General features: G+C 37.7%; 2 protein-coding genes across 2 annotated transcripts in view; both read left to right on the plus strand.

The window, feature by feature from the left end:
- LOC107593951 (ubiquitin-conjugating enzyme E2 J2-like) overlaps positions 1–4,647 on the plus strand; it is a 17,363-nt gene extending 12,716 nt beyond the window's left edge. Inside the window, exons 6-7 of the mRNA XM_016283852.1 lie at positions 2,874–2,954; positions 3,076–4,647. Of these exons, the coding sequence (XP_016139338.1) occupies positions 2,874–2,954; positions 3,076–3,360 (366 nt within the window). The 3' untranslated portion in view covers positions 3,361–4,647. The remainder of the gene's footprint in view (positions 1–2,873; positions 2,955–3,075) is intronic.
- Positions 4,648–5,868: 1,221 nt separating this feature from the next.
- Positions 5,869–27,373, plus strand: LOC107594024 (homeodomain-interacting protein kinase 2-like). The gene is made up of 16 exons (XM_016283952.1): positions 5,869–5,910; positions 6,510–6,848; positions 9,407–9,780; positions 13,430–13,553; positions 13,877–13,996; positions 14,098–14,184; positions 14,589–14,622; positions 14,695–14,799; positions 14,916–15,034; positions 18,002–18,124; positions 19,921–20,078; positions 23,793–23,948; positions 24,132–24,290; positions 25,364–25,557; positions 25,860–25,954; positions 26,293–27,373. The coding sequence occupies exons 1-16, from the start codon at positions 5,869–5,871 to the stop codon at positions 26,710–26,712; spliced, it is 2,649 nt and encodes an 882-aa protein (XP_016139438.1). The 3' UTR covers positions 26,713–27,373.
- Positions 27,374–27,629: the final 256 nt, after the last annotated feature.

The raw sequence follows: 27,629 nt of genomic DNA on the forward strand, positions 1-27,629 counted from the left end.
TGGAAAAGTTCGTTTATTTCAGTAATTCAACTCAAATTGTGAAACTCGTGTATTACATAAATTCAGTGCACACAGACTGAAGTAGTTTAAGTCTTTGGTTCTTTTAATTGTGATGATTTTGGCTCACATTTCACAAAAACCCACCAATTCACTATCTCAACAAATTCGAATATGGTGACATGCCAATCAGCTAATCAACTCAAAACACCTGCAAAGGTTTCCTGAGCCTTCAAAATGGTCTCTCAGTTTGGTTCATTAGGCTACACAATCATGGGGAAGACTGCTGATCTGACAGTTGTCCAGAAGACAATCATTGACACCCTTCACAAGGAGGGTAAGCCACAAACATTCATTGCCAAAGAAGCTGGCTGTTCACAGAGTGCTGTATCCAAGCATGTTAACAGAAAGTTGAGTGGAAGGAAAAAGTGTGGAAGAAAAAGATGCACAGCCAACTGAGAGAACCGCAGCCTTATGAGGATTGTCAAGCAAAATCGATTCAAGAATTTGAGTGAACTTCACAAGGAATGGACTGAGGCTGGGGTCAAGGCATCAAGAGCCACCACACACAGACGTGTCAAGGAATTTGGCTACAGTTGTCGTATTCCTCTTGTTAAGCCACTCCTGAACCACAGACAATGTCAGAGGCGTCTTACCTGGGCTAAGGAGAAGAAGAACTGGACTGTTGCCCAGTGGTCCAAAGTCCTCTTTTCAGATGAGAGCAAGTTTTGTATTTCATTTGGAAACCAAGGTCCTAGAGTCTGGAGGAAGGGTGGAGAAGCTCATAGCCCAAGTTGCTTGAAGTCCAGTGTTAAGTTTCCACAGTCTGTGATGATTTGGGGTGCAATGTCATCTGCTGGTGTTGGTCCATTGTGTTTTTTGAAAACCAACGTCACTGCACCCATTTACCAATACATTTTGGAGCACTTCATGCTTCCTTCTGCTGACCAGCTTTTTGAATATGCTGATTTCATTTTCCAGCAGGATTTGGCACCTGCCCACACTGCCAAAAGCACCAAAAGTTGGTTAAATGACCATGGTGTTGGTGTGCTTGACTGGCCAGCAAACTCACCAGACCTGAACCCCATAGAGAATCTTTTGTCAAGAGGAAAATGAGAAACAAGAGACCAAAAGATGCAGATGAGCTGAAGGCCACTGTCAAAGAAACCTGGGCTTCCATACCACCTCAGCAGTGCCACAAACTGATCACCTCCATGCCACGCCGAATTGAGGCAGTAATTAAAGCAAAAGGAGCCCCTACCAAGTATTGAGTACATGTACAGTAAATGAACATACTTTCCAGAAGGACAACAATTCACTAAAAATGTTTTTTTTATTGGTCCTATGAAGTATTCTAATTTGTTGAGATAGTGAATTGGTGGGTTTTTGTTAAATGTGAGCCAAAATCATCACAATTAAAAGAACCAAAGACTTAAACTACTTCAGTCTGTGTGCACTGAATTTATTTAATACACGAGTTTCACAATTTGAGTTGAATTACTGAAATAAATGAACTTTTCCATGATAATTTATTGAGATGCACCTATACAAGAGTAATATATTTCTGTTACATGTTAAACCGTACTTTTATTTTGACAGGTTGCCATGAAGTTTCTGTGTGTATACAGTATGATAATGCTAGTTTTCTCAAATTACACAGTAAAATTCTCGCGAAGTGACTCACAGCAGCTCTGGAGTTTGTTTTTGTGTTCATGCCGTCATATAGTGAGACGCAGAGGCCGAAAATCACCGTGAGTGTCACGCGTGCTTCAGTATTTGTGTAGTAAACAAAACCGCGTTTCCGCCATTCATACATACAGAGGCAAGCGGAACATGCAGGATTCATATTTAAACCGTCTTTTTGCATTTTAATATTCACAGACACTAGTTCATATCGCGATTCGAATTAAGTGGCAGTGGCTACTTTTGATTTATTTGTCCAAAATTGACAAATTCCGTGGCATTCCGCGCTTTAGAGTAAATTACATTTTTATGAATGGACTCCGTGATCCCATCCGTGTTTTCGCATAAACCATATGGCTCTAGAAATGTAACCACACTTCACAACATTTCGGCTTGCCCTGTGTGTTGTTTGAACGAGTTACAGGGGTGACATCATGTCACAGAGTCTCTCTTTCTCTCTCTCAGAAATTTGGCACGATTGATTTAACGTGGATCGGTACTCGGTAGTACCGACGCAATTCGGTCGGTACCCTTAAAAGTACAGAGTTTCGGTACCCAACCCTACACACCAGTGCCATTTTTTTATTTTATTAAAGGAATAATTCACCCACGTGAATAAATTAGCACCGAATTTTCTTTTCTTTTTTTATTTTTGATGGGGGTGTAATTGTTTTTCTTACCATATAAAAACCCTCAGAGGTTTTTATATGAAATACTCTATGAATGCTCTAAATATGCTAGAAACGTAGCAAGGACATCAGCGTTGTTTACGTTCAGCATGTGCGCAATTACGTTCTGGGGTACTCTCCAAAATGATGGAAGACGGTAACTCGGGGCGAAGAATTGTTGGATAAATTATGTTGTTATTGTTTTCTTTGCGCACAAAAAGTATTCTCGTAGCTTCGTAAAATTACGGTTGAACCACTGATGTCACATGGTCTATTTTACCGATGTCCTTGCTAGGTTTCTGGGTCTGGGAACATTGCAGTTGCATTGCTGTCTATGGCAGGGTCAGAGAGCTTAAATCTTAATTTGTGTTCCGAAGATGAACAAAGGTCTTACGGGTTTGGAACGTTTTTTGGGTGAACTAACCCTTTAAGTTCTTAAAATGTGCCCTTATGCGTAAACATGCACAAAGTACATACATGGAATCAATTTTAATGGCATGTTTGCTTTTAATGTGTTCTCTGCAGAAAAGACAGTTGGCCTCCCAGAGTCTTGCATTCAACATCAAGGACAAAGTCTTTTGTGAACTGTTTCCAGATGTTGTTGAAGTAAGTACCGTGTCAGACTTCCTCACATATGTATGCATGAGCAGTAAACACATTCTTTTAACAAATATCAAATATGTTAATACTTGACCCAATTTGCCTCCCCCCCTCCCCCTTTAAACAGGAAATCAAGCAGAAGCAGCGTATGCAGGAGGAGCTCAGGTCCCGCTCACAAGCGCTGCCCCTCCCTGACGTGGTGCCGGACGGCGAAGCCCACCATGCGCAAAACGGGCACCTGCCCATGAACGGGCACCTGCCCCCTGGCGCGGTCCAACCACCTGACCTCCAGCAGGTCAACCGAAACCATGGACTCCTGGGCGGAGCGCTCGCTAATTTGTTCGTCATCGTAGGTTTCGCCGCTTTCGCCTACACGGTCAAGTACGTTCTGCGGAGCATCGCACAGGAATGAATCGCCCAATGAGAAACGCCGACGGGAGGGACTAAAGGCTGGTGCTGTTCTCACGACCAAAATAGGTAGCGAGAAATCAAAAGGGTTTTCTCACAACCAAATAAAATGAAGCAGTGTCCCGTTAATGAAATTGAGAGCTTGGTGATTTCCTCCGTAGTGGCGACAACCAGATCTTGTGTAACACGGCCACTTAAAGGTCAAGGTCACGTGAAATGATGGCTTTATTAACATGTAAGGAAATTTTAAAACAAGCTAATTTTCTACCTTACCCAATTCCCAGAAGAAGACAACGTCATGTGACCGTGAAATGAATCCGAGTGGGCTTTTTTTTAAAAGCCTGAATCAACAGTTTTTCACATTTCTCAATAAACTGTAAGATTTTAGAATCTGTGCATATAGGTGAGTTTTTATGTGAAAGATTAAAAGAGAAAAAGGCCCATCATTCCTTAAAAACAGCAACAACAGAATAAAATGCATTTCTGAAGTGTGAGGCACCATTTATTGCTGTGACGAAAATCCCTGACTATTTTAGTTGATGGAAATGGCTCAACTGTAAATGCGCTTTACCAATGGAGATTTGTTCTTAAATGCATTTGTGCTTGCTTACGCTACACCAACCGTAACAACCAGTTAGGCCAGGAAAGAAGCGGTGTAAAATTAATTATTTGTCTCTTGTTTGTCTGTGATGCAGCGCTCCAAGTGTTCATTAACTTTCTTTCGGAGGGGGTCACAGTCGGCCAAAAGAAAAGCATATGAACTCGGTTTTTTTTCCAGGCCATGTAACACTAAATTGTTTTTGTGCAATATGTAGGATTGTCAGCACTACTTTGCTTTCACGATACACAGCACTTCTTTTCTTTTCAAGGGTTGTGATTTATGCAATAATTCTTAATAAATTTAAATATAAACATAGGCAGGCAAATATGCATTACATTCTTACCTTTCCTGTTGTACTGTAAGATCTTTGGTTGTGCTCATTAGGACAAGTATTTTGAGTTGCACAAATAATTCACAACAAAGACTTACAAATCTAAGGCTAGATTGCTGAGACCTACATGCACTGCGAAACATCTCTTTCTGAGTCAGAATGGTCGTGTCGCTGCTCATTCGGATTTGGAAGGAATTAATGCTCTCTTTGTACCAGTATACTCTGGTCTCCCCCAAAGTGTTTGGATGTCCCAAATACTAGCAGTAATGCTTTTTTCAGCACCTCCATGAACACTGTTGATTGATATCCTTTCCTTTAGAGGGGCGTGTAATCCGAGGTAGTCATGTTGTGTTTACATTTTGAATAAATAATATTCTGTTAAAGAAAGCGGTCCTTCGTGTGTTATTCAAATTCAGTTCTTGCCATTTGACAAAACAGTGATTCAATATCAACAAATTCTGTTAAAATACCCAGAGACAAAACACTTCTTAACCTCATGCCTCATGTTACTATATACATTATAGACATGTTATTCACAACCACTAAGATGTAATTGCATTTGAACACTCCCCAAGTCCCTTAAAATGGAAAAAAATATGCATTAAAATGGCCATACACATGCAAATTCTATCACATAAAAATCATCCATATTCGTAGTTACTGCTGATAACAGTCTTGGACGTATGTGTATGTATATTTTCTGGAAATGTAATGAAAAATTACCATGAGGTATCTAATTTTATATTTATTCCATGCTAATATCAATGTGTTTTTTGAAGAACCTTGCTATATGCACAATACGCCAAAAAAATGTTAGTAACAACATGGTGCATTAAACATCATTTTACATCATGGTTTCCCAAACTGTGGTTCGTGAGTTTAATGAAAAGCAAAAGCAATAAAAAAGTAACTGTAGTCTGATCAATAGTATTTTAAAATGTAATATAATCTAATTACAAGTACTTAATTTTTGGAATCTGATTGCAATGTAATCGGTTACTGTTTGTACATGCATGTATCATCATTCATGCATATCTTACATGCATTATGAAACTTATGTAGATATGAGCGTTTTAACTGAAAATCTTTTATATACCCATATTGCAGGTTTTATGACTAGTTAAACATAAAAAAGTAGTCAAATAGACGAAACATCTTGCGTTATAAAAAACAGCAATATATTTTAGTTTATGCATGTAAAATTTTTTAATAAAACACAGAAATGGAAAACAATATGCTTTTAATGCTGCATCGAACTGTGCCGCAGCTACATGTCATCATGACTAACAAGTCTAGATTGCTGATTTATGCACCACGTGACCCGCGTCCGGCCAATCAGCGCTCGATCTCACACCCCGGAAATGGAGTCCGTTTAATGTCCTACATTCCTCTCCAGGTCTCAGTCATAATTCTGTGCGCTGTCCTTGCAGAATATTAATGTGTAACGATGGTGTTGACGGTGCATTGGACTCTGTTTAACAATATTAGACACCCGGAAGCTTGTTGGCTCGAGTAAAGCGACGTTTTTACGGAGGGACCTTTCTATAAAAAAGAGAAAACGATGAGGCCTAATAGGAGAGATGAGGAACAAGTTTCAAGCTGAGGAATTCAACACACAGCAGGTGAGCTGTAAATATTTTACACTGCATAAAGACAGTTAATGTGAGGATTTCTGAAGCGTGTTGCATGTATGACAGCACGCCAGGTTGTATTTCCGCAGCCAGCGAACTATTTGACACGACAGTCTCGGTGTGTGTTGACTCAGTCAACTTGACTGGTAATGTAAGTACATGTCAGTGCATGTTTGACTGTCACAATGAAAGTTGAATAGTTTGTTTGTGAAACATTTGTCGCCGCCACACCTCTTTTTTATCACACAGTAGCAACCATTGCCATGACAACCCCTCCCAATTAACTAGCTACAGCCATTTCTATAGCAACCACCCTGGCTCACCTAGCTAGAGCGGTTGCTAGGGCAACGGACGTTTGTTTTGTTCTTGGCTTTGTCTGGATGTCTTAAAGGGGTCATATGATGCTTTTTTAAAGATCATTTTTCAAATACTGTACATTATTGTAGGTCCTCTATGCCCCGCCTCTCTCAAACTCTTCGTTTTCTACAAAGTCCCTCCTTAATCTATTTCGAAGTTTGCTATTAATCATCAATCAAGTGCTTGATACAGATCTATTTAAATGTAATGAACTCAATCCTGTCCGATTAAAGGTGGGCATCCTCAGCCGTCTGAGCACAGAGAATGCAGACGAGTTCAACTTTGTGCGCTCTTACGAGTGCTTCCAGCACAAAAACCACACGTGTCTGGTGTTTGAGATGCTGGAGCAGAACCTCTACGACTTCCTCAAGCACAGCAAGTTCAGCCCACTGCTCCTCAAGTGTATCCGGCCGGTCCTGCAGCAGGTTGCCACGGCGCTGCTGAAGCTGAAGAGTTTGGGTCTCATCCACGCTGATCTGAAGCCTGAAAACATCATGCTGGTGGACCCCATCAGACAGCCCTACAGAGTCAAAGTCATTGACTTCGGTTCAGCGAGTCACATCTCGAAGGCGGTGTGCTCAACCTACCTGCAGTCTAGATACTACCGGTAAGGGATATTTGATGTCAAAAGGAATGGACAAGTGGTTGTACATTTACATTTGTGCATTTAGAATCTAAAGCAACTTAGTGCATCCAAGTTACATTTTACTAAGCGGCGTAAGAATGTACATACATGCTAAACAAATAAAAGCAAATGCAAGATAATTATACTAATGTTACAGGCATGAATTTATATAAATTCATATTGATATGATACTACTATGTGCATAAAAACTATTAAACTCCCTTAAACCCTAATATTGAGTTTACATTTAGATATAGGCATTTGGCTAGTTTTAGGGTTTTATTTGAATATAATGAGAAATAGTCACAATTGTGAAACATTCAATCGCTACTTTGAGAAATAGCCACAATTGACCTATCAGTAAGCCCCTTCCCTCGAACGCAGATGAGCCAATGGCAGTCGAGTATCAGTTGCACGTAGGGTTGGGGTATTTTTCACTGCACGTGAAAAATAATTTCCCGACTGAGAAAATGCTCGCGAACTCAAGTCGGAAATCTCTAATAATACAAATCCAACACATCTTTGTAGTAACGAGAGTGTCCATGTTGTTTTCACATTCCGACTTAAGCACAACTCTGGAAATGAGAGCATTCGAGGAGCGCGTGAATGCAGTAATTACACTTGCTCTGACGGCAGCAGGTAGCCTTCCGTTAACTAAGCTAAACCTGCTTAAATTAAAATGCCTAAAGTTAAACCTCCCTTGTATTCACATTTCTAAACCTGTTGTCCAACAAAAGAGAAAATTATAACCTTTTTACTCCACAACATTTTCGTGTCCACTCCTTTAAACATTCTAATATTGTATATAATTTTGGTGCATCATGGAGCCGCTTTCAGGATGCGGTGTATTTAAATATTTTTGAATGAGCGCTTGCACTGTTTACTTTTGATTTCGCAATCACTCACACTCTGTGTAAAGGGAGCACATCTTACAAGATCAGATATTTGTCAATGAGCGTCTCGCCCGACTGGAACAGTGCTTTACATTTCCGGTCTCTGGTGTTTCTAGTCACATTTACATATTTTCCGAGCCGACAATATAATGTAAAACCTATAAAAATGGTTTTTAAAAAAAGCACATGGCGCCCTAGTTTCATCACTTTACAGTGTCGCAATGACCGTCTTTTTGCAGTAAAGGACCTGCCTGTCATAGTTTGATGAGTAGGAAGCTGCATTAAAAACAGATAAACGCACATGTACGTATACTGTTCCCGATCGGGGTGAAGTTCACTGGATTTTGTTCACAGAATGATAAGAGCACACATTTTAACATATTATTTTATTATTTAATTAACACTCAGTATTTTAACTTAAGCGATGCAAGCCATGCATACAGTGCCGGAACATTGGCAGATTTTCTGGTACACAAAACAAATATTTTAAAGGAATTCCTTAGCTTATTGCCATTACTGTGGCAGCCAACAACAGCACAGCTTAGCCCTGCGCTCATTTTTATATGCTCCCGCGATTTTCGTGTCCACTCCTTTAAACATTCTAATATTGTATATAATTTTGGCGCATCAGGGAGCTGTTCTCAGGATGCGGTGTATTTAAATATTTTTGAATGAGCGCTTGCACTGTTTACTTTTGATTTCGCAATCACTCACACTCTGTGTAAAGGGAGCACATCTTACAAGATCAGATATTTGTCAATGAGCTCAGGATCTGTTGAGCAGCAAATACTCCAGTATGGTCTTGTCAGTCATCTCTCCTTATTCTCGAACTGTGATCAGTCAAAGACTCCTGCAGCTCTTGTTGGATGTAGGGTTGCCAAGTCCGTGTTTTTTCCACAGAATTGGGCTACTTTTAAAATGTTGCCATGGGTTGATTTTCCCAAGTGGGTTGAAGGTTTGAAATATTGCATAAATTACATTTGACTGAAATGCTTGTATTGAAACATTTTGCATTCTACCTATGATAAAACTTTCATGGACTTCAACATTAACTGTTCCCTCCTGGTGGAATGAGCTGCCCAGCTCAATCCAAACTTGCGAACAATCGCTATTACAAGAAATAGTTGCATATGTGAGATATGCAATAGCTATTATTAAAAATATTTGCAGTTGTAAAATATAGTCATTATTATGAGATATAGTCACAGTTATGAGATATGCAGTCGCTGTAATGGTGAGATATACAATAACTATTTGCCAGAAATAGTTGCAATTGTAAGATATACAGTCGCAATTACGAAAAATAATCCCAATTACAAGATATGAAGTTGCATTTGTGAGGTGCTAAGTTGCAATTGTGAGATACACAGTCACAATTACTAGTATTAATCACAATTGAAGGATGTACATTAAATAAAAATTGCACATACAGGAAGTACAGTTTTACAGTTTGAGGTGGAAACAGACTTCTGTAGCAAATACTTATAATTAATATCGGACTGATGCAGTGATAAATGTAATGCATCTATTTCGAAGTTTGCTATTAATCATCAATCAAGTGCTTGATACAGATCTATTTAAATGTAATGAACTCAATCCTGTCCGATTAAAGGTGGGCATCCTCAGCCGTCTGAGCACAGAGAATGCAGACGAGTTCAACTTTGTGCGCTCTTACGAGTGCTTCCAGCACAAAAACCACACGTGTCTGGTGTTTGAGATGCTGGAGCAGAACCTCTACGACTTCCTCAAGCACAGCAAGTTCAGCCCACTGCTCCTCAAGTGTATCCGGCCGGTCCTGCAGCAGGTTGCCACGGCGCTGCTGAAGCTGAAGAGTTTGGGTCTCATCCACGCTGATCTGAAGCCTGAAAACATCATGCTGGTGGACCCCATCAGACAGCCCTACAGAGTCAAAGTCATTGACTTCGGTTCAGCGAGTCACATCTCGAAGGCGGTGTGCTCAACCTACCTGCAGTCTAGATACTACCGGTAAGGGATATTTGATGTCAAAAGGAATGGACAAGTGGTTGTACATTTACATTTGTGCATTTAGAATCTAAAGCAACTTGGTGCATCCAAGTTACATTTTACTAAGCGGCGTAAGAATGTACATACATGCTAAACAAATAAAAGCAAATGCAAGATAATTATACTAATGTTACAGGCATGAATTTATATAAATTCATATTGATATGATACTACTATGTGCATAAAAACTATTAAACTCCCTTAAACCCTAATATTGAGTTTACATTTAGATATAGGCATTTGGCTAGTTTTAGGGTTTTATTTGAATATAATGAGAAATAGTCACAATTGTGAAACATTCAATCGCTACTTTGAGAAATAGCCACAATTGACCTATCAGTAAGCCCCTTCCCTCGAACGCAGATGAGCCAATGGCAGTCGAGTATCAGTTGCACGTAGGGTTGGGGTATTTTTCACTGCACGTGAAAAATAATTTCCCGACTGAGAAAATGCTCGCGAACTCAAGTCGGAAATCTCTAATAATACAAATCCAACACATCTTTGTAGTAACGAGAGTGTCCATGTTGTTTTCACATTCCGACTTAAGCACAACTCTGGAAATGAGAGCATTCGAGGAGCGCGTGAATGCAGTAATTACACTTGCTCTGACGGCAGCAGGTAGCCTTCCGTTAACTAAGCTAAACCTGCTTAAATTAAAATGCCTAAAGTTAAACCTCCCTTGTATTCACATTTCTAAACCTGTTGTCCAACAAAAGAGAAAATTATAACCTTTTTACTCCACAACATTTTCATGTCCACTCCTTTAAACATTCTAATATTGTATATAATTTTGGTGCATCATGGAGCCGCTTTCAGGATGCGGTGTATTTAAATATTTTTGAATGAGCGCTTGCACTGTTTACTTTTAATCACTCACTCACTCACACTCTGTGTAAAGGGAGCACATCTTACAAGATCAGATATTTGTCAATGAGCTCAGGATCTGTAAATACTCCAATACTCCAGTATGGTCTTGTCAGTCATCTCTCCTTATTCTCGAACTGTGATCAGTCAAAGACTCCTGCAGCTCTTGTTGGATGTAGGGTTGCCAAGTCCGTGTTTTTTCCACAGAATTGGGCTACTTTTAAAATGTTGCCATGGGTTGATTTTCCCAAGTGGGTTGAAGGTTTGAAATATTGCATAAATTACATTTGACTGAAATGCTTGTATTGAAACATTTTGCATTCTACCTATGATAAAACTTTCATGGACTTCAACATTAACTGTTCCCTCCTGGTGGAATGAGCTGCCCAGCTCAATCCAAACTGCTGAGTCCTTAATATTTTCAAGAAACGGCTGAAAACACATCTTTCATCTTCATTTGACCCTCTAACTCTAGCACTCTCTATTCTAATGCTACTTCTAATTTTATCTGCTTGTTTTTTTTTATTAAAAAACTTGCCACTTTAACATTTGCACTCTCTATTCTAACTACTTGTTTTATTTATAAAGAAAAAAGAGCCTTTAACACTAGCATTCTCTATTCTTTCCACTTATTTTCTTTTTATTTATTATAAATAATGACCTTCTAACACTAGCATTATCTGTTCTTTTTCTGTTCTATTGAATTTTTATTTTTATTTAAAAAATGACCCTCTAACACTTGCATTCCCTATTCCTTTTCTATTCTTTCTACTTGTTTTCTTTTTATTTATTATAAAAACAAAATAAGCAAACAAACACAAAAAAAACCTCGCTACGTATACTGTTAGGTGAAGCCCCGCCCATGAACCCCGCCCCCTACTGTCCTTTTTTTGGAAAACTAAAATATGGTCACCCTATTATAAACATACTTAATTATTATGAAAATACCAGAGATGGCTTAAATAACACAGATAAACTATATTGTCGCAATCGAGTGTTTATTGTCTTTGTTTTATCATTCAAAATGTTTATATGTTCTGTTTACTCAGTTACAGATATAATCGCTATGCCTTTGCCCATATAAGGGATTTCCTGGAGGGTCATGAGTTCTCTACTTCGGTGACTGGATATGTGGATTTTCTGTGCGAGGGCGCCCTCTGCCGTCCAGTATGAATGAAACAGACATCATGTGTTTATAGTGCTAATGGCCAATCCATAATTTTTTGGGGGGAAGTTTTATTTATTTACTTTTAGTTTAAGTATCGGTTTAAGCACCGGAACCGTTTTAAAAGTATCGATTTGGCACCAGTATCGAAAAAAAACCAAACAATACCCAACCCTAGTTGCACGGGGAGCAGAACTCGGACATCTTTAGGTTTCAGCACCATAGAGAAACATTGGAGGATCTGAAGTTTGCATCAGTTTTATGGTGTTTATGCTGCAAAAATGGAAAAACAATGTGCCTGGGGTACTTGTAACACTGATTCCAGGTATGCTGAGAGGATAGGCAATAGAATTGATTTTATTACATTTCCTAAACCCAAACAAAACAGAGCAAAATGTCCCTAAGCATTCAACCCCAATCCCAATGAAGACAAAAACGTTAATTTTCTTGTTGTCATACTCTCATTAAGTTACCATTTTAATCTGCTCAAGCAGAACGTTAATGTCATCTTGTGTTTCAGCAAGGTATCTCTGGCTAAAACTAAAGTTAAAGTTAGTGAGTCAATGTTGTCGGTACAAACCTAAATAGCGGACTGTTTTCACATCATGTACAGTGTAGGTCAAAAACACATAAATGAAGGTCTACATTTCAGTGCCTCTCCATATGAAAATGGTTAAATGTTAATTAATTTAATCGTACCCTGCGATACATGAACGGTGTTGATCCTGCGTGTTGTCATCCGCGATTGTGACGGCCGTAATATAAGACTTCTCCCGCTTGCATTGTGATCTGTGAACCCTCGCGTCGAGTTACCCCCACCATATTTATTTTAAAATCTTTTATATATCCCTCCATGGAATATTTCATTCCCACTTGAATGGTGGCCTTTCTGTGTCCAAAATTGTTCAAAAACATCGTGGGACAAGGTTTTCACACTGACTGCTGTCATTGTAAGAGAGTGAGCAGCTCCATTTTTTTGTCCGAGGGAGCAACAGTAACTAAGGGGGGCGGGGCTTACCGATAGGTCAATTGTGAGACATACAAGTAACTATTACGAGAAATAGTCGCAATTGTGAAACATTTAATCGCTATTACGAGAAATAGTCGCAATTGTGAAACATTCAAACGCTATTACGCTATTAAGAAAACGACTTATTTTCGTTCTCAAAAATCATAATATTTCTTCAATTTAGTTTTTAAATATTAAATAAAAATGTGTTTTAGTACTTTTTGGTAATTACACAAATTTAAAAAAATCTGCATTTGATGATAATTTTAAAATGACCAAATATCCATATACAGTATATGTCTGTCACTAAATAATGAATTCACATGTCTTCATCCCTAAATAATTTGTTTACTGTAAATCATATATATATTTTATTACATACTGGTAAAAGATGTATAACCTGAGTGCACGCTAAGTCGCTTTGGATAAAAGTGTCTGCTAAATGCATAAGTGAAGTTATATATCTCCCTACCTGTAATTCTCCCAATCTAATACACCTTATAAAAATATTTGCCAGTGAAATGAAGCTAATTTATTTATTAATGTGTTGTAATTTGCCTGTTGTGGTGTAGAGCTCCTGAGATCATTCTGGGCCTTCCTTTCTGTGAGGCCATTGACATGTGGTCACTGGGTTGTGTCATTGCTGAACTGTTTCTGGGCTGGCCTTTGTATCCAGGAGCCTCAGAATATGATCAGGTCAGTAATGAGGTTTTGTTTGCTTAAATTTAATCAGTTCTGTGCTAAATCAATTAGTTTTATTCCAAATTCAATTGAGAAGGCTATTAATAGATTTGGAAAGCAACACAAGGGGTCGCTAACACTTATGATGAAGAGTCGTGCCAGTACCGGTAATCTTAAAACTGACAATACTGGCAGAAATATTTGTTTATTACTAGTAAATAATCATATACAGCAAATACAGACTAGTTACCTTTCTCTGCATATACTACTTGGCTACAAGCATCTGTCCATCTGTGAAAAATGGGAGTGTAATCTACATTTAATGTATATCTCTACAGATTCGGTACATTTCCCAGACTCAAGGTTTGCCAGCTGAGTATCTCTTAAGCGCCGGCACTAAAACCAGCCGTTTCTTCCACAGAGGCCCAGACTCCAGCTACCCTCTCTGGAGACTCAAGGCATGTCCCACTTAAAGCACTGCTGTGTATTTTATGTTCAAAGGCATCAGCGGTCAATTCATGATTGAACGCTTTCCTCACTGATGTTTTTCTTTTTTTAGACTCGCGCAGAGCACGAGGCAGAGTTTGGGATAAAGTCCAAAGAGGCTCGCAAATACATTTTCAACTGCCTTGATGACATGATGCAGGTAGTGCTATATGTTCAGTAATTTGTCAAAAACTCACTTATGTGTATATATATATATATATATACACACACACACACTTTTATTCAGAAAGGATGAAATCTTTTTTTAAAGAAATTTATATTTTTATTTATAAGGAAAAAATGGAAAACTACAATAAATTTAATTTTGAAATATATTCAAAAAGAGAAAGATTTATTTTAAATCTAATAATATTAAACAATATTGCTGTTTTTACAAAATTTTTGATCAAAGAAATGCAGCCTTGGTGAGCATAAGAGACTTCAGACTTCATTTAAAAATGACTTCTTTTGTGATTGGATAAGCAAGGTGTTGAATATTAAATAGGCACTGATTGGTTATCCAATCATAAAAGAGGTAATTTACATATTAAATTCATGGTACAGTTGCAAAACAGCCTGTTAGTTTCTGAATGTCAGAGTAAGTAAATGAGCATGTAAAACTTAATTATGATTGAAACCTTGACTAACTTAATGAATAAACATATACCAGGCTTGGCTCAGCAGAGTGTGCCATTGCAGGCTCGCCCTACTCAGCTGTGTGCCCAGACAGAGCCCTTCCAGCAAACCCTCATTGTGTGCCCTCCTACCATCCAGGGTGAGCCTGTACCTGACCCTACCTCTCTGTCCAAACCCACTTCTCCCTACACCATTCCTTTAGACTCACACCACTTCCGAATGCATGAACTGAATCACTCCTGTTTGATTCCCCAGGGCTGCAGACCTCCAATAAACATGCTGGATATCCAGTGAGAATGGATAACTCTGTTCCCATAGTGCCCCAGAACCAGTCCACCCAGCCTCTACACATTCAGCCCAGCATGCTCACACAGGTAGGCATCATGTTTGTGTGTTATCTGTTTCTCCTCCTACACTGTTTTATATGATCCTTGTTTCTCTGTTCTTGTGATTTCCTCCCTGTTTTTTTTTTTTCCTAAATCACCTTTTTACTCATTAGGGCCTTTCACACCGCGCGAACCTTTTCATAGTACCAGAACTAATTGTGGAACTACCCACTTTTGGTAGTGCAGGCACTTGTAGTAAATGTAGCACTGCCAGTTGTCGTTGGAGATTCTTAGTCCTCCTTTCCGTTCTTTCAATCACTTTACGTATACGTCGACTTTCCATGTCCATTATTGTGAAACCCGCGAGACACAGCTCCGATCACAGTGTCCTCTATCCTCCTGTTGTTAATGTTGTTCTTCTTTGTTTCTGTTGTTGAACGCCGCGCACAAATGATGACTCTGTCGACCGGCTTACGTCACTTCTTAGTACACACTGTCGGTGCAAATGCAACCCTTTAAATGGTACTGGGAAATAGTTCGCGCAAAATCGTCTCAGTACTTTAGTACTGTACATTTAGTTCTGGAACTAAAGCGGTGCGAAAGGCCCAATTAATGTGCTGCAAGAATTACAGTGAAGACTAAAAACAAAAGAGGTAGTTGTTTTAAATCCTTTTTAGTCTGTGTCTCAGAGCGGGTGTAACATGAAGTGTAAACAGCCTTTTTCCAGGAAAATATCATCATCAGCTGGCATTTACGTTAAATATAATTAAAACAGGATCATTTCACATGCACACTGCATTTAACAAACGTCAACATTTCTGTAATCTGATCTGTTGAAGTTATAGTTTTTGTTTGCACTGCTTACCATTCATAAGTTTGGGGTTGGTAAGAAATGTTAAATGTTTTTAATAGAAGTCTCTTATGCTCACCAAAGCTGCATTTGTTTGATCAATAATACAATAAAAACAGGAATATTGTGAAATATTATTACAATTTAAAATAACTTTTATATCTGTGATGGCAAAGCTGTTTTCAGTGTCACACGATCCTTCAGAAATCATTCTAATATGCTGATTTGCTCCTCAAGCAACGTTTCTAATTATTATCAGTGTTTTTTTCAGGATTTTTTTGATGAATAGAAAGTCTAAAAGAACAGCATTTATTTGAAATATTTTGTGACTACAAATATCTCTGCTGTCACTTTTTATAAATTTAAAGGGTTACTCCACCCCTAAATGAAAATTTTGTCATTAATCACTTACCCCCATTTCGTTCCAAACCCATGAAAGCTTAGTTCATCTTCGGAACACAATTTAAGATATTTTGGATGAAAACCGGTGTTGTGTTGAAGTTTGTTCCCCCTATGTTTCCCCTTTGTTTAGTGTTCCCGTTCCCGCATACAGAGCACGCGCATGTGCTTGTTCCAGGTTGTGGCTATAAGAGATACAGCAAAAACCGGAAGCTAACAATAAATTGAATTTTCTACCTATTAGATTGTGTTTTATTAACGTCTACACCTACCCTAACCCTAAACCTACCCCTTACAATAATGCAAAAATAGTAATTATTGTTGTACAGTGTGAGTGTGTATATAAAATATATAATACAATAATATTTTATGCTGTGCTTTTGGAGGTATGTGGTACCTATTTACTGCTAAATTATTCAACTACATCATTAGCTTGCATATCTATTATGTTTTCATATAAAACAATCACTTAAATGATGATCAAATTTAAAATGTCAAATTTGAGTTGTATTAGTGCACAGGAACAGTGGAACGAGCACACGCTGCTTGTGTAGCGGGAATGCTAAACTAAGGGGAAACATAGGGGGAACAGACTTCGACACAACACCGGGAGGCTTGTGACTGTCCCATTAACTACCTAGTAAATTACACTGTCAAGGTCCAGAAAAGTATGAAAGACATTGTCAGAATAGTCCATCTGCCATCAATGGTTCAACCGTAACGTTATGAAGCGACGAGAATACTTTTTGTATGCGAAGAAAACAGAGGAAACGAATTGTTGAATAAAGTCGTTATTTTTGTGTCTCTCTGCATCACCGTAGCGCCATTTTGGAGAATATCCGCTGGACACAAGCAGCGTACGCTCTTCTGTGTCAACCACGCTGCACGGATGCGCTGTTTTCATTCAAATCAAAGCGTAAATACACGTAGAAAACGTATCCTTGTGTCGCGGCTGACACAGAATAGCGTACGCAGTTTGCGTTCAGCGGATATTCTCCAAAATGGCCCTATGGTGATGCGGAGAGACACCGAGAAGACAAATTGTTGAATAAAGTCAGTATTTTTGTTTTCTTCACCTACAAAAAGTATTCTCGTCGCGTCATAATGTTACGGTTGAACCGCTGGTGGCAGATGGATTATTCTGACGATGTCTTTCATACTTTTCTGGGCCTTGACAGTGTTATTTACTTGGCAGTCAATGGGACAGTCACAAGCCTCCCGATTTTCATCCAAAATATCTTAAATTGTGTTCCGAAGACGAACGAAGCTTTTACGGGATTGGAACGACATGGGGGTAAGTGATTAATGACTGTGATTAATGGGGTGGAGTAACCCTTTAATGCATCCTTGCTGAATGAAAGTATCCATTTCTTTCAAAAATAAAATACTGAACCCAACTTGCTGACCCCAAACAGTAGTGTATTATCAGCCAAAATGTTTGTCTTGTTTAGCTTTACATGACAATGAATCAGAAGGACAAGTCAAAGGCAGGCATTTATTCCATTTTTAATATGTGACTTTGGAAGACCTCTGAAAGAAAAGGGTGAGATTTCAACAAAAACAGTCAAGTTGTTAAAATCAGGTTTTTACGAGGCGGCTAGTGAGTCGCTGTCTTTACTGTCAAATGATATTGATCTGTTTTGTATTTGACATAATTTTTCTTCATTTTGTACAATGATGATGGTGGTGGAAAGTCTTGGCGAGTTACTTTCTCCGTCAGCTCAGCCAGCGTGTTGTAACCGTTCCACCCTTTCCTCCATCCTCAGTTCCTCCACACATCCCTCTATCCCTTCCCCAACCAGAGCAGCAGCACGCCGCTGACGGTGGCCTCCCTGGCTCTTCCAGTGGCCTTGGGCTCTCGGCGTCTGGAGCAGAGTGCCACCATGCTGGTAAACCTGCGCCCTGCAGTGTGACAACTACTTCCTCTTCTTTTTCCTCTTTTTCTTTTACCTTCTTTGCATGTTGCATTTCTAGGCCAAACTTCTGAATTGAATGAGATAATAAGATAGTGTACCAAACAGCTATTGCCAAGAAAATGTTTTTTTCTATTGAGTTGTTTTCATGGGCTGCATGCAAAAACAATACTATGTGACCAGTGTAGTGTAATTCACAACAAATGACTCTTATGAGCTAGTTCTTCTAGATTGTTAAAAAAGAAAGAAATGAAATGCGTGGTGTTTTCCGCCAACTGGCAACCCGGGGTGCCGAAATACAGTTGGGTAAACTGGCAGTGGGCGGGTTTCACAAACCAAAACATTCCGGCCCGGAACGCACATTTTCAAAGGAGAATAACTGAATGCAGCATTGTTTTTCAGATAAACAAGTATGTTAACTTGGCATGTTTCTTAAATATCTGCAAATATATTATGGTATTTTTATGCTTTAGTAGAGTCAAAAACTTACAAACAGCACCTTTAAATAATAATAATGCAGTTTTTATAAGTGCTGTTTTAATTTAATATGAATAATTTAGATAAAAATTAGATTAGAAATTAAAATAAAAACAAAATATAATTTATTAAAAAAATTACAGATATGTGTATATATAGAAGCATTCATGTGCATTTGTGTACATGCACAGACTACAGTTCTGAACGAAAGTGTCACAGGTACCTAATGTAAATTCTGTGCACATTGCTGTTACTCTGTGATGTTACGAAGGCTGCTGTGATTTGAAGCTATCAAATGAATTGATGTGATTTGCTATTTGCCCTTATTTCTTTAGGAGTTTTATGGTGGAAAGTGGCTGTTTTAGATTTGTTTTTTTCTTTCTTCACCTATCAATCATGATTTAACAAGGCGTTTTTCTCTTGGACTCGTGCTGCATCTCTTCTGGGCCCCAGGGCTCTATCCAGTGAAGCATGGCTGCTTGACTCTATGCAATCCAAATGATTTCTCTTTCCACAGACCCACTCCTGTGGCAACAAATGTCTCCCCGTTGACTCATTCTCCTTTTTTCCTTCCACTGCTAACCAGTCCTTTCCTCTCTATGCAGATAAATTGGACTTGTGTTGCTTTGGTAATCACTTGAGTTTGTTATTGTTTTCTTATGTATTTTGCATCTATTCTTCTCTTTATGAAAGGCTGATCTGCTCAAACTCTATCATGATTTTCTGACTCCCATTTCCCCTTTAAGCATGAAAGATTCACGATTAGTCAAGCAACATAATTGAGATGAAAATTGAAATTGACTTTCTCACTGTGTTGTTTTGTTTTAATGAAGTTCTGCATGATTTTAAGAGCTTGTAGGACAGGATCTGCTTTTCATGTATGACAGGAAGAGATCGAACACAGACAGACGAGCGTCGCCACGCTGAATGTGCTCATTATGCATCTGTCAATCAAAGTGCATTAATGTTTTAAGGCCTGTTTACACCAGGATTCACCGCAAAAAGGAACTATATGAAAAGCAATTGTTGACAAAATGGGAGTGTGTGTATTGCATATGTATACTATACCTGCCCAGCACCATTTTATTACAAAAGCCTTGCTATTATTGATACAAGTTCTCCTGTATTGTCATAATTCAGTTTCTTCAATCACAGTTCGCCTGTTTGGACATTAATGCTCTGGAGTGTTTTTCGAGTGTAAACAGGCCTTGTTGCCCCACATTAATAGAAAGGAAAATAGATTTGAGTTTCTGACAAAATGGTTTTGTTCAGTTGTCATTTTGTATGTGTTTTAGCAGGGCTGGCCAGCAGGGACCCAGCAGATCCTCATTCCCTCTTCATGGCAGCAGATGTCAGGCATGACCATGAACAATCCCAGCCAGCCTGTGCTTTCCAACTCACCCATAGGCTCTCTGCTCTCGGACAACACCACACAGCAGAACAGTAGCTGGAGGTCAGAAACGCCCCTACAGCAGTTTACACTTGCCGTTTTAAACTTCAGGTTCTGTTGCAAACCTGGATTCATTCAACCATCAAGTCTTACTATGGTGCTGTGTTCGAGTATGAATGCATCTGGGGTTTGCGTTAAAGGTGAATCTCACAAAACCTGTCAAAAGTATCACCTCAAAATAATATAATTATTTTAAAATAATGTGGTTAATTGCAGTTCTTTCATGATTTAACGGGAGGGGGCAATTAATTTTTCACGTAGGGCCATGTAGGTTTGGACAGCTTTTTTCCCTTAATAAATGAAATCATCATTTAAAAACTGCATTTTGTATTTACTTGCATTATCTTTGTGTAATATTTAAATTTGTTTGATGATTTGAAACATTAAAGTGTGACAAACATGCAAAAAAAAAAAGAAATCAGGAAGGGGGCCAACACTTTTTCACACCACTGTATATATTAGGGGTGTAACGGTACGCGTATCGTGTACCGAACGGTTCACGGGTAAATTCCAAATGGAAGAGATCATCCCTATCCCCTTGGAGTGGAGACTTCGGAGTGAGCAGGGCACGTGTGTGCCATTATGTAGTCGTTTGGAATACACTTGACAAAAATCATAGCCTTATGATTTTTTGCTCAGAAATTCTGTGTTGTGTATTTCCATTTTTAAGGCATAAAATATTCGTTTAATCTATCTTTTAAGTAATGAAAATTAAACAAATTTTATTTTTTGGAAAATAAAGGTCATTTAATATTACAATTAAAACATTGAAGAAATATTGTATGATTATTCCTTAAAAATAAGGTTTTAATAATTTTAGTAGTAATGGCAGACTATTACGTACATTCTACTGAACAATAGTAATATATTTCTGCCTCAATCAATGTCTTCAAGTTAAACCGAACTTTTATTTTGACTGGCTGCCATGAATACCTTTACATGTCTGTGTGTATATGATATGATGATAGTTTTACTCAAATGAACGGTCAAATTCTCACGAAGTGTCTCTCAGAGCAGTTCTGGAGATGTTGTTCATGTATTTATGTCCTCATTAGTGAGACAGCAGACGCTAAAATCGCCGCAAGCGTCACGCGCGATTCAGTACAAGTGGTAAACAAAACCGCGCGTCTGCGCCATTCATTAACACAGAGACACGAAGAATTCATATTTAAATAGTCGTTTATTTTTGCCCCCCTAATATAATGGCAGGGGAAACACTGATATATATATATATATATATATATATATTTATATATATAGGGCTGGGACAATAAATCGCGAATCGAGAAATGATTCTGCATCGATTCTGAGATTTTCTGAAAGCACCGCGATTCTCTCTTGAATCGATTCTGAGCTTAGTTTTTAACAGCAGATGGCACTGCATGCTTTAGAAATAGCCGTATTCTGCTTGCTTCCAGTTCCTTACACACGCACCACTTGAACCTAAAATAATCATTCATAAAGTTCGAAAAGGTTGAAGTGAATTACAAGGATGTTCACAGTGGGCTGTGTTTCCATTATTCTCGCATCATAAAAGCATAAAAGCCGATGTGCAAGTACATTTAACCACTTATATTACTCAGCCGAATGCACAAGCGTTCTTCTTCGTGAGCATTTGAGTGTGTGGTTAAAAACTAGTTCTGCTTAAAAACTAAGCTCAGAATCGATTCGAGAGAGAATCGCGATCCATTCCGAAAATCTCAGAATCGATCCACGAATCTCAATGCATCGATTTATTGTAAAAGCCCTAATATATATTAATTTTTTATTTATTTATGGTAATATGTGTATTTATTACCGGTATTTGTGTGTATGTGTTTATAAAAATAATAATAGTAGTAGTAATAAATATATTAGTATTATATAGCAATTCATTACTAATTTAGTTATTATAATTATTATGTAATTATTGTAGTTATTGTGTTTGTATTGTTTATATTATTGTTATTATTATTATTATTATTATAAGTCAGCTCAAAATAGAAGGAAAACATATTAATAATATTGTTTCAAAATAAATAAACTACATTAAGTCTATTTTTCTATATATTCTAAATAATATTATTATTATTATTATCATATAACAATGAATTACAGGTACTGGTGTTATAATAATTAATATGATATAATTATTATAGTTAGTGTTTTTATGATTATTGTTTATTATTATTATTAGTCAGCTCAAAATAGGAAAAAAATAAATAATGTTGTTTTAATTAAAAATAAATAAATTGAATTATGAAACAATTAATAATTACTAACTGTGTTATTATTATTAATATTATTATATAACAATCAATCACAGGTACTGGTGTTATAATAATAAATATGATTTAATTATTGTAGTTAGGGTTTTTATAATTATTGTTTATTATTATTAGTCAGCTCAAAATAGGAAACAATAAATAATATTGTTTTAATTAAAAATAAATAAATTATTTATTATTATGAATTATTATTATATAACAATTAATAATTACTAATTGTGTTGTTGTTGTTATTATTATTATTATTATTATTTATTATTATTATTACAGGGCTCCAGACTGCGACCAATTTTTTTTCTGCCGGTGCAACAAAATTTTGTGAGTGGTCACATTGGTGCGACCACCGTGTTACCCAACTCATAACCACTGCCATTTCTGTTGCGTACGAGAAACATCAAACGGCAAACAAAAATAAAAGCATAATGAAACCCTTTATCAGCTCAAAACAATTATTGAGTTCACCGCAAGCACAACTATTTCCAGCACTTTTAAAGCTCTAAAAATGACCCAATTTAAATGTTGTTTTTAATGAGATGACCAAAATATACACTAAAAAAAGACATCAAATTACCACTGTATCCAGTAGATGGCAGCAGAGGAGCACTTACTGACTATTAGTCATTTATTTCTACTTTTTTTGCTTTATATTTTGAGATTATAAAATTTTGGTATAAAATATCAAATCATCAATAAATAAATTTTTTTCAAAGTTTTGCACTTTTCATGTATGAAGAAAAGTCACAAAGGGCCTTGAAAAACAAAACTTTGTTCAAACCTTTGTTCTTTATGCGACTGAATCACGCATAAAGTAAAGAGTGCTCCTTTTATAATCACTGAAGTGATTGTCGATCAGTTCGGTATAATACTATAAAAAGAATAAAAGTACATTTAATGATATTGGTATAATGGTATTTTTTTCATATAAAAATGTAATTTTGCACGTTACTGTTACTACTAATAAAAGTAAATTTTGTATGATTCCCAACTCCAACTCAGTGCTTTACTGTTAAATGTGCATTACCAAAAAATAAACGTGTAATAGTATTAGTAACTGCACTTGTTATTGCAAAACAATAGTATTTTTATAATTAAATTATCTTTAATATACCCCCTCCCTTTGCTTGATTCACATGTGCTTTGTTGTCTGATTACAGTGTTCAAAGCTTCCAGTGGTACTTATGTTGATGACAGAAAAGCATTTTGCAAATGTACTAAGTGTGAAAACAATTTAAAAGTAATGAACTTGAATATTGCACCCAGCTGTGCCCAAATGTATTTCCTCTTGTTAGCCAATAGAAATCGCTGCAGATTGACACTGGGACTTTGTTGCTGCTGATTATAATGTAGAACAACATGCTGCTGCCATGAAAACTGATTTTTTTACGAATTGCAAATAACTAATAACCAGTTACAATTCTCAAAACAGCATGCATTTAATACACTCTGCCAGGGGTCGACATGGAGGTCAGTGCGATGGGACGCAGCAGGGCTCTGTGCAGGGGCGTAACGTGAGCACACAGCCCTCCCACACAGGGGCAGCCAGCAGTCGAACACAGCAGAGTGGAGTGAAGAGGTCAAAGGGTCGACATGCCGAGAGCAAAGCCAGGTAACGCTGTTAATGAGTCTCAGGATGAGCAACCATCTTAAACAAGATAGTTTAAGACAGTTTATTAACACTGGATAGTGTTAAATAGATTGGAAAACATTGCATAATAAATTAGTTGATTTCAAGTCAAACTGTCCAAAATATGGTACTGTGTACTCGATTAAAATCTGTTTTCTGTCACAGACCCACGTCGTCCCAGCAGCCGGCTCCTTCAGTAGCGCACAGCTGCGGTGATGCGTCTCAGCCCATCATCATCTCTGACACACCCAGCCCCGCCGTCAGTATCATCACCATCCACAGCGACACTGAGGACGAGGACGACAGGAAGTTTCCTCCTGAAAGGTGCAACATCACTTTCACATCCCAATAGGGGTGTAACGGTACACGTATTCGTACCGTATGGTTCACGGGGCAAATTCCAAATGGAAGTGATCATCCCTATGCCTTTGAAGGGCAGAGCCCTTGGAGTGGAGACTTTGGAGTGAGCAGGGCACGTGCGTGCCATTATGTAGTCGTTTGGAATACACTTGACAAAGGGAGCGATGTCATTTCCTCATTATCTTCTACACCCCTACATCCCAACCAAAACTCTTAGTGTAGTTACATTGTACGTGTTGTATATATGTGTGTGTATTTTTTTTGTCTATTTGCTACATTATTTAGTATTTTCCTTGTCGAAATATATCATCACATATTTGTTTTGTTCTTTTGCTATATTAGTATTTCTATGTATTCTTAAACTAAAAATACCTCAAATAAAAAAGTATGGTAATCTTAGTTTAGGGGGGAAAAAAAACAAACATATCAAAATAATTTTGCAATAATTTACATCGTCCCATAAAAATGTCTTAATGGCCCAGTGATGATCAAGATAATATTAATAAGCATAACATATGCTACTGTTCTAAAGTTTGAAAAAAATAATACAATTAAATGAATAAAATTCATTATTTTATTCAGTAAGGATGCATTCAATTGATGACAATAAAGACATTTATATAATGTTACACAAAATTTCTATTTCAAATAAATGCTGTTCTTTTGAACTTTCTATTCATCACAGAATCCTAATAAAAATGTATCATGGTTTCCACAAAAAGCTATTAAGCAGCACAACTGTTTTCAACATTGATAATGATAAGAAATGTTTCTTGAGCAGCAAACCAGAATATTAGAATGATTCCTGAAGGATCATGTGACACTGAAGACTGGAGTTATGATGCTGAAAATTCAGCTTTGCGTCACAAAAAATAAATTACATTAAAAAATATATTCAAATTAAAAAATGGATCTTTTAAATGGTTACAATATTTCAAAACAGTTTTTCCTGTATTTTTGATCAAAGAATGCCTTGGTAAACCTAAGAGACTTACTTCAGAGACATGATTTCAAATGGTTCTTCTCTTGTGTGGCAGCTGTAGTGTGAACCAGCGTACAAACGTCATCAGCTGTGTGACTCTGCATGACTCCCAGGACTCAGACTCCTCCACCAGCACCCCTCTCAGCCCCAAATGCCTTCCCAACTTCGTTGAGAACAACACACACTCCAAGTCTCTAGCCGTGGTCACGCCGTTGGTGAAAACACAGCTCTGGGATGGAGCGTCAGGAGGTCAGTGAGACTCATTCTGACTTCTAATCATCTAAATACTGAGCTTAAATGGGCCACATTCTGCACTACAGCTTTTTCCCTTCATGTCCCTTTCCCTTCCATTCATGATACACAAGGGTTGTTACATCAAAATGACCATTTTAGAATTAACCAGGATTTTTTTTGTTACTGTACCTTTTTATATGAAAATGACCTCTGTTATGATTGGTTCACCACTTTGGATATACATATGTTAGTGGTCATATGATAATGTCTTGGTTGTACAGATTTGACCCTTTAAGATCTTTTTTCTGTATTTGTAGAGCAAAGTACTAATAGTTCTGGGAAGTCAAAGAAAGGAACGGCCTCACAGTCCAGCGACCGGCAAAACAGATCTCAGCCTCTCAACCTGAGCCAGGTACATCTGTACAGGTCCACTCCGGTTATTAAAGACCACATGACATCAGAATTAAAGTTTGTGGCTTTTAGTCAATGTCTGTTAGCTTTGAGGTCATCTAAAGTCAAAGGTTTGGGTTAGTGTTTTTTTTTTTTTAAGAAATTCATATTTTTATTCAGAAAGGAGGCATTGATCAAATTAATACAAAGTGAGAGTAAAGACATTAATAATGTTACAAAAATTTCTATTTCAAATTCTATTTTTTTATATATATATATATATATCAGGTTGTTTTTTTTCCAACTGAGTCATCAAGTGATTCTTTATTCTTTTGATTCACTCTGTGATTCACTCAACAGGCGCAGCAATCAATGATGTCATCCCACGATCGTGCAGGGGGTGGATCCCTGAGACGCCAGCCCACCTACCCCCCTACAGGCCCCTCCAACTCCTACAGGCTTCACGAAGCATCTCTTTTCGGCTCCGCCTCCAGTCTGTACGCATACCCTGCATCTGCAGCCCTGGCCTCGGTGTCGCAGGCCATGGACCAGCTGCACAATTCGGCCGGTTCCTCCTGCTCCTCTTCCTCTGGCCGGCACACGCGCACCGCCGGGCCGTACTCGGCCTCTCTGAGCCTTCTGCAGAAGAACAGTGCCATGGGCGTCATGTGTCAGGCTTCAGCTCCGTACCAGCAACAGCAGCTGTCCACACCGTCCTACCAGCGCTCTGCGGCGTTTCCCCTCAGCCGGAGGAAACTCAACCAGTACCCGTACCTGTGAGGAGCAGCCGTCTGAACATGTGCGTTGATATATGGAAAACGCCAGGATGGTGTCATGGATGTTCACGTGGAAATGCCATTTTAGCTTTGTATATTTTATTTGAGTGTTTTATGTTCTTTTATGCATTTCAGTGGAGCACTTCTTGCATTTTCGATCATTTCAAACCATGTCATAAACACAAAACATTGGGCTGTTTCTTAAAATATCACTTGCAGAGAAGCCTCTGGATGTCCAAAAAAAAACAAACACCTTAAAACACATCAAACTTTGTGTTTGACTAGGGAAAGAAACATGGCTGTTCGGAATAGCATACCATCATACAACTCTTATGATTTCTGCAGTATACAGTATGCAGAGCTAAGATACTTGATTTTTCCAAAGCGACTTATTAATGAGAAATACAACAAAGTGATTCATACTGATGGTACAACAGAGCACAGTGTGTGGAATTATATATCCCACAATGCAACACACTCTACTTAAATTACTAGATCATTCATTGTGGTGATTGAGGCAACACATTTTTGTATATCTCTCTTGACTTCTTCGATTGAACTGCCAAAAATTAGGATTTATTTTAAAACAGTATAAAAATGTGTGAAACCACATTTATTGTTATTTATTATTACTTGTCACTGCAAAATCTGCTTATGCTTTTAGGTAAAAGCATTTTTTTTTAATTATTATTATTATTGTTATTAAGATTTAAATTTTTTATATTATTTTCTTTACAACTATACACCCTTTCCCCCATCTAATTCTTAATGCCATAATGCAAAAATCTCATTCTCATTACTTTAAGGTAAAATAATTACATATTATAATATGTCTTTTTATGTAAGCTGGTTTTAAAAACAGCTCAAATGAAAAAAAAAACTATTACTGTTATCATTTATTATTATTATTTTCATTACTTT

The sequence above is a fragment of the Sinocyclocheilus grahami genome, unplaced genomic scaffold (assembly GCF_001515645.1).
Source record: "Sinocyclocheilus grahami isolate Dianchi unplaced genomic scaffold, SAMN03320097.WGS_v1.1 scaffold178.1, whole genome shotgun sequence".
NCBI classification, from domain to species: domain Eukaryota; kingdom Metazoa; phylum Chordata; class Actinopteri; order Cypriniformes; family Cyprinidae; genus Sinocyclocheilus; species Sinocyclocheilus grahami.

Coding starts and splice junctions, on each gene's coding strand:
- LOC107594024 (XM_016283952.1), top strand. CDS start 5,869: ATGAGGAACAAGTTTCAAGCTGAGGAATTCAACACACAGCAG. Junction 13,554..13,876: donor GAGCCTCAGAATATGATCAG/GTCAGTAATGAG, acceptor ATATCTCTACAG/ATTCGGTACATTTCCCAGAC. Junction 20,079..23,792: donor CAGCAGAACAGTAGCTGGAG/GTCAGAAACGCC, acceptor ACACTCTGCCAG/GGGTCGACATGGAGGTCAGT.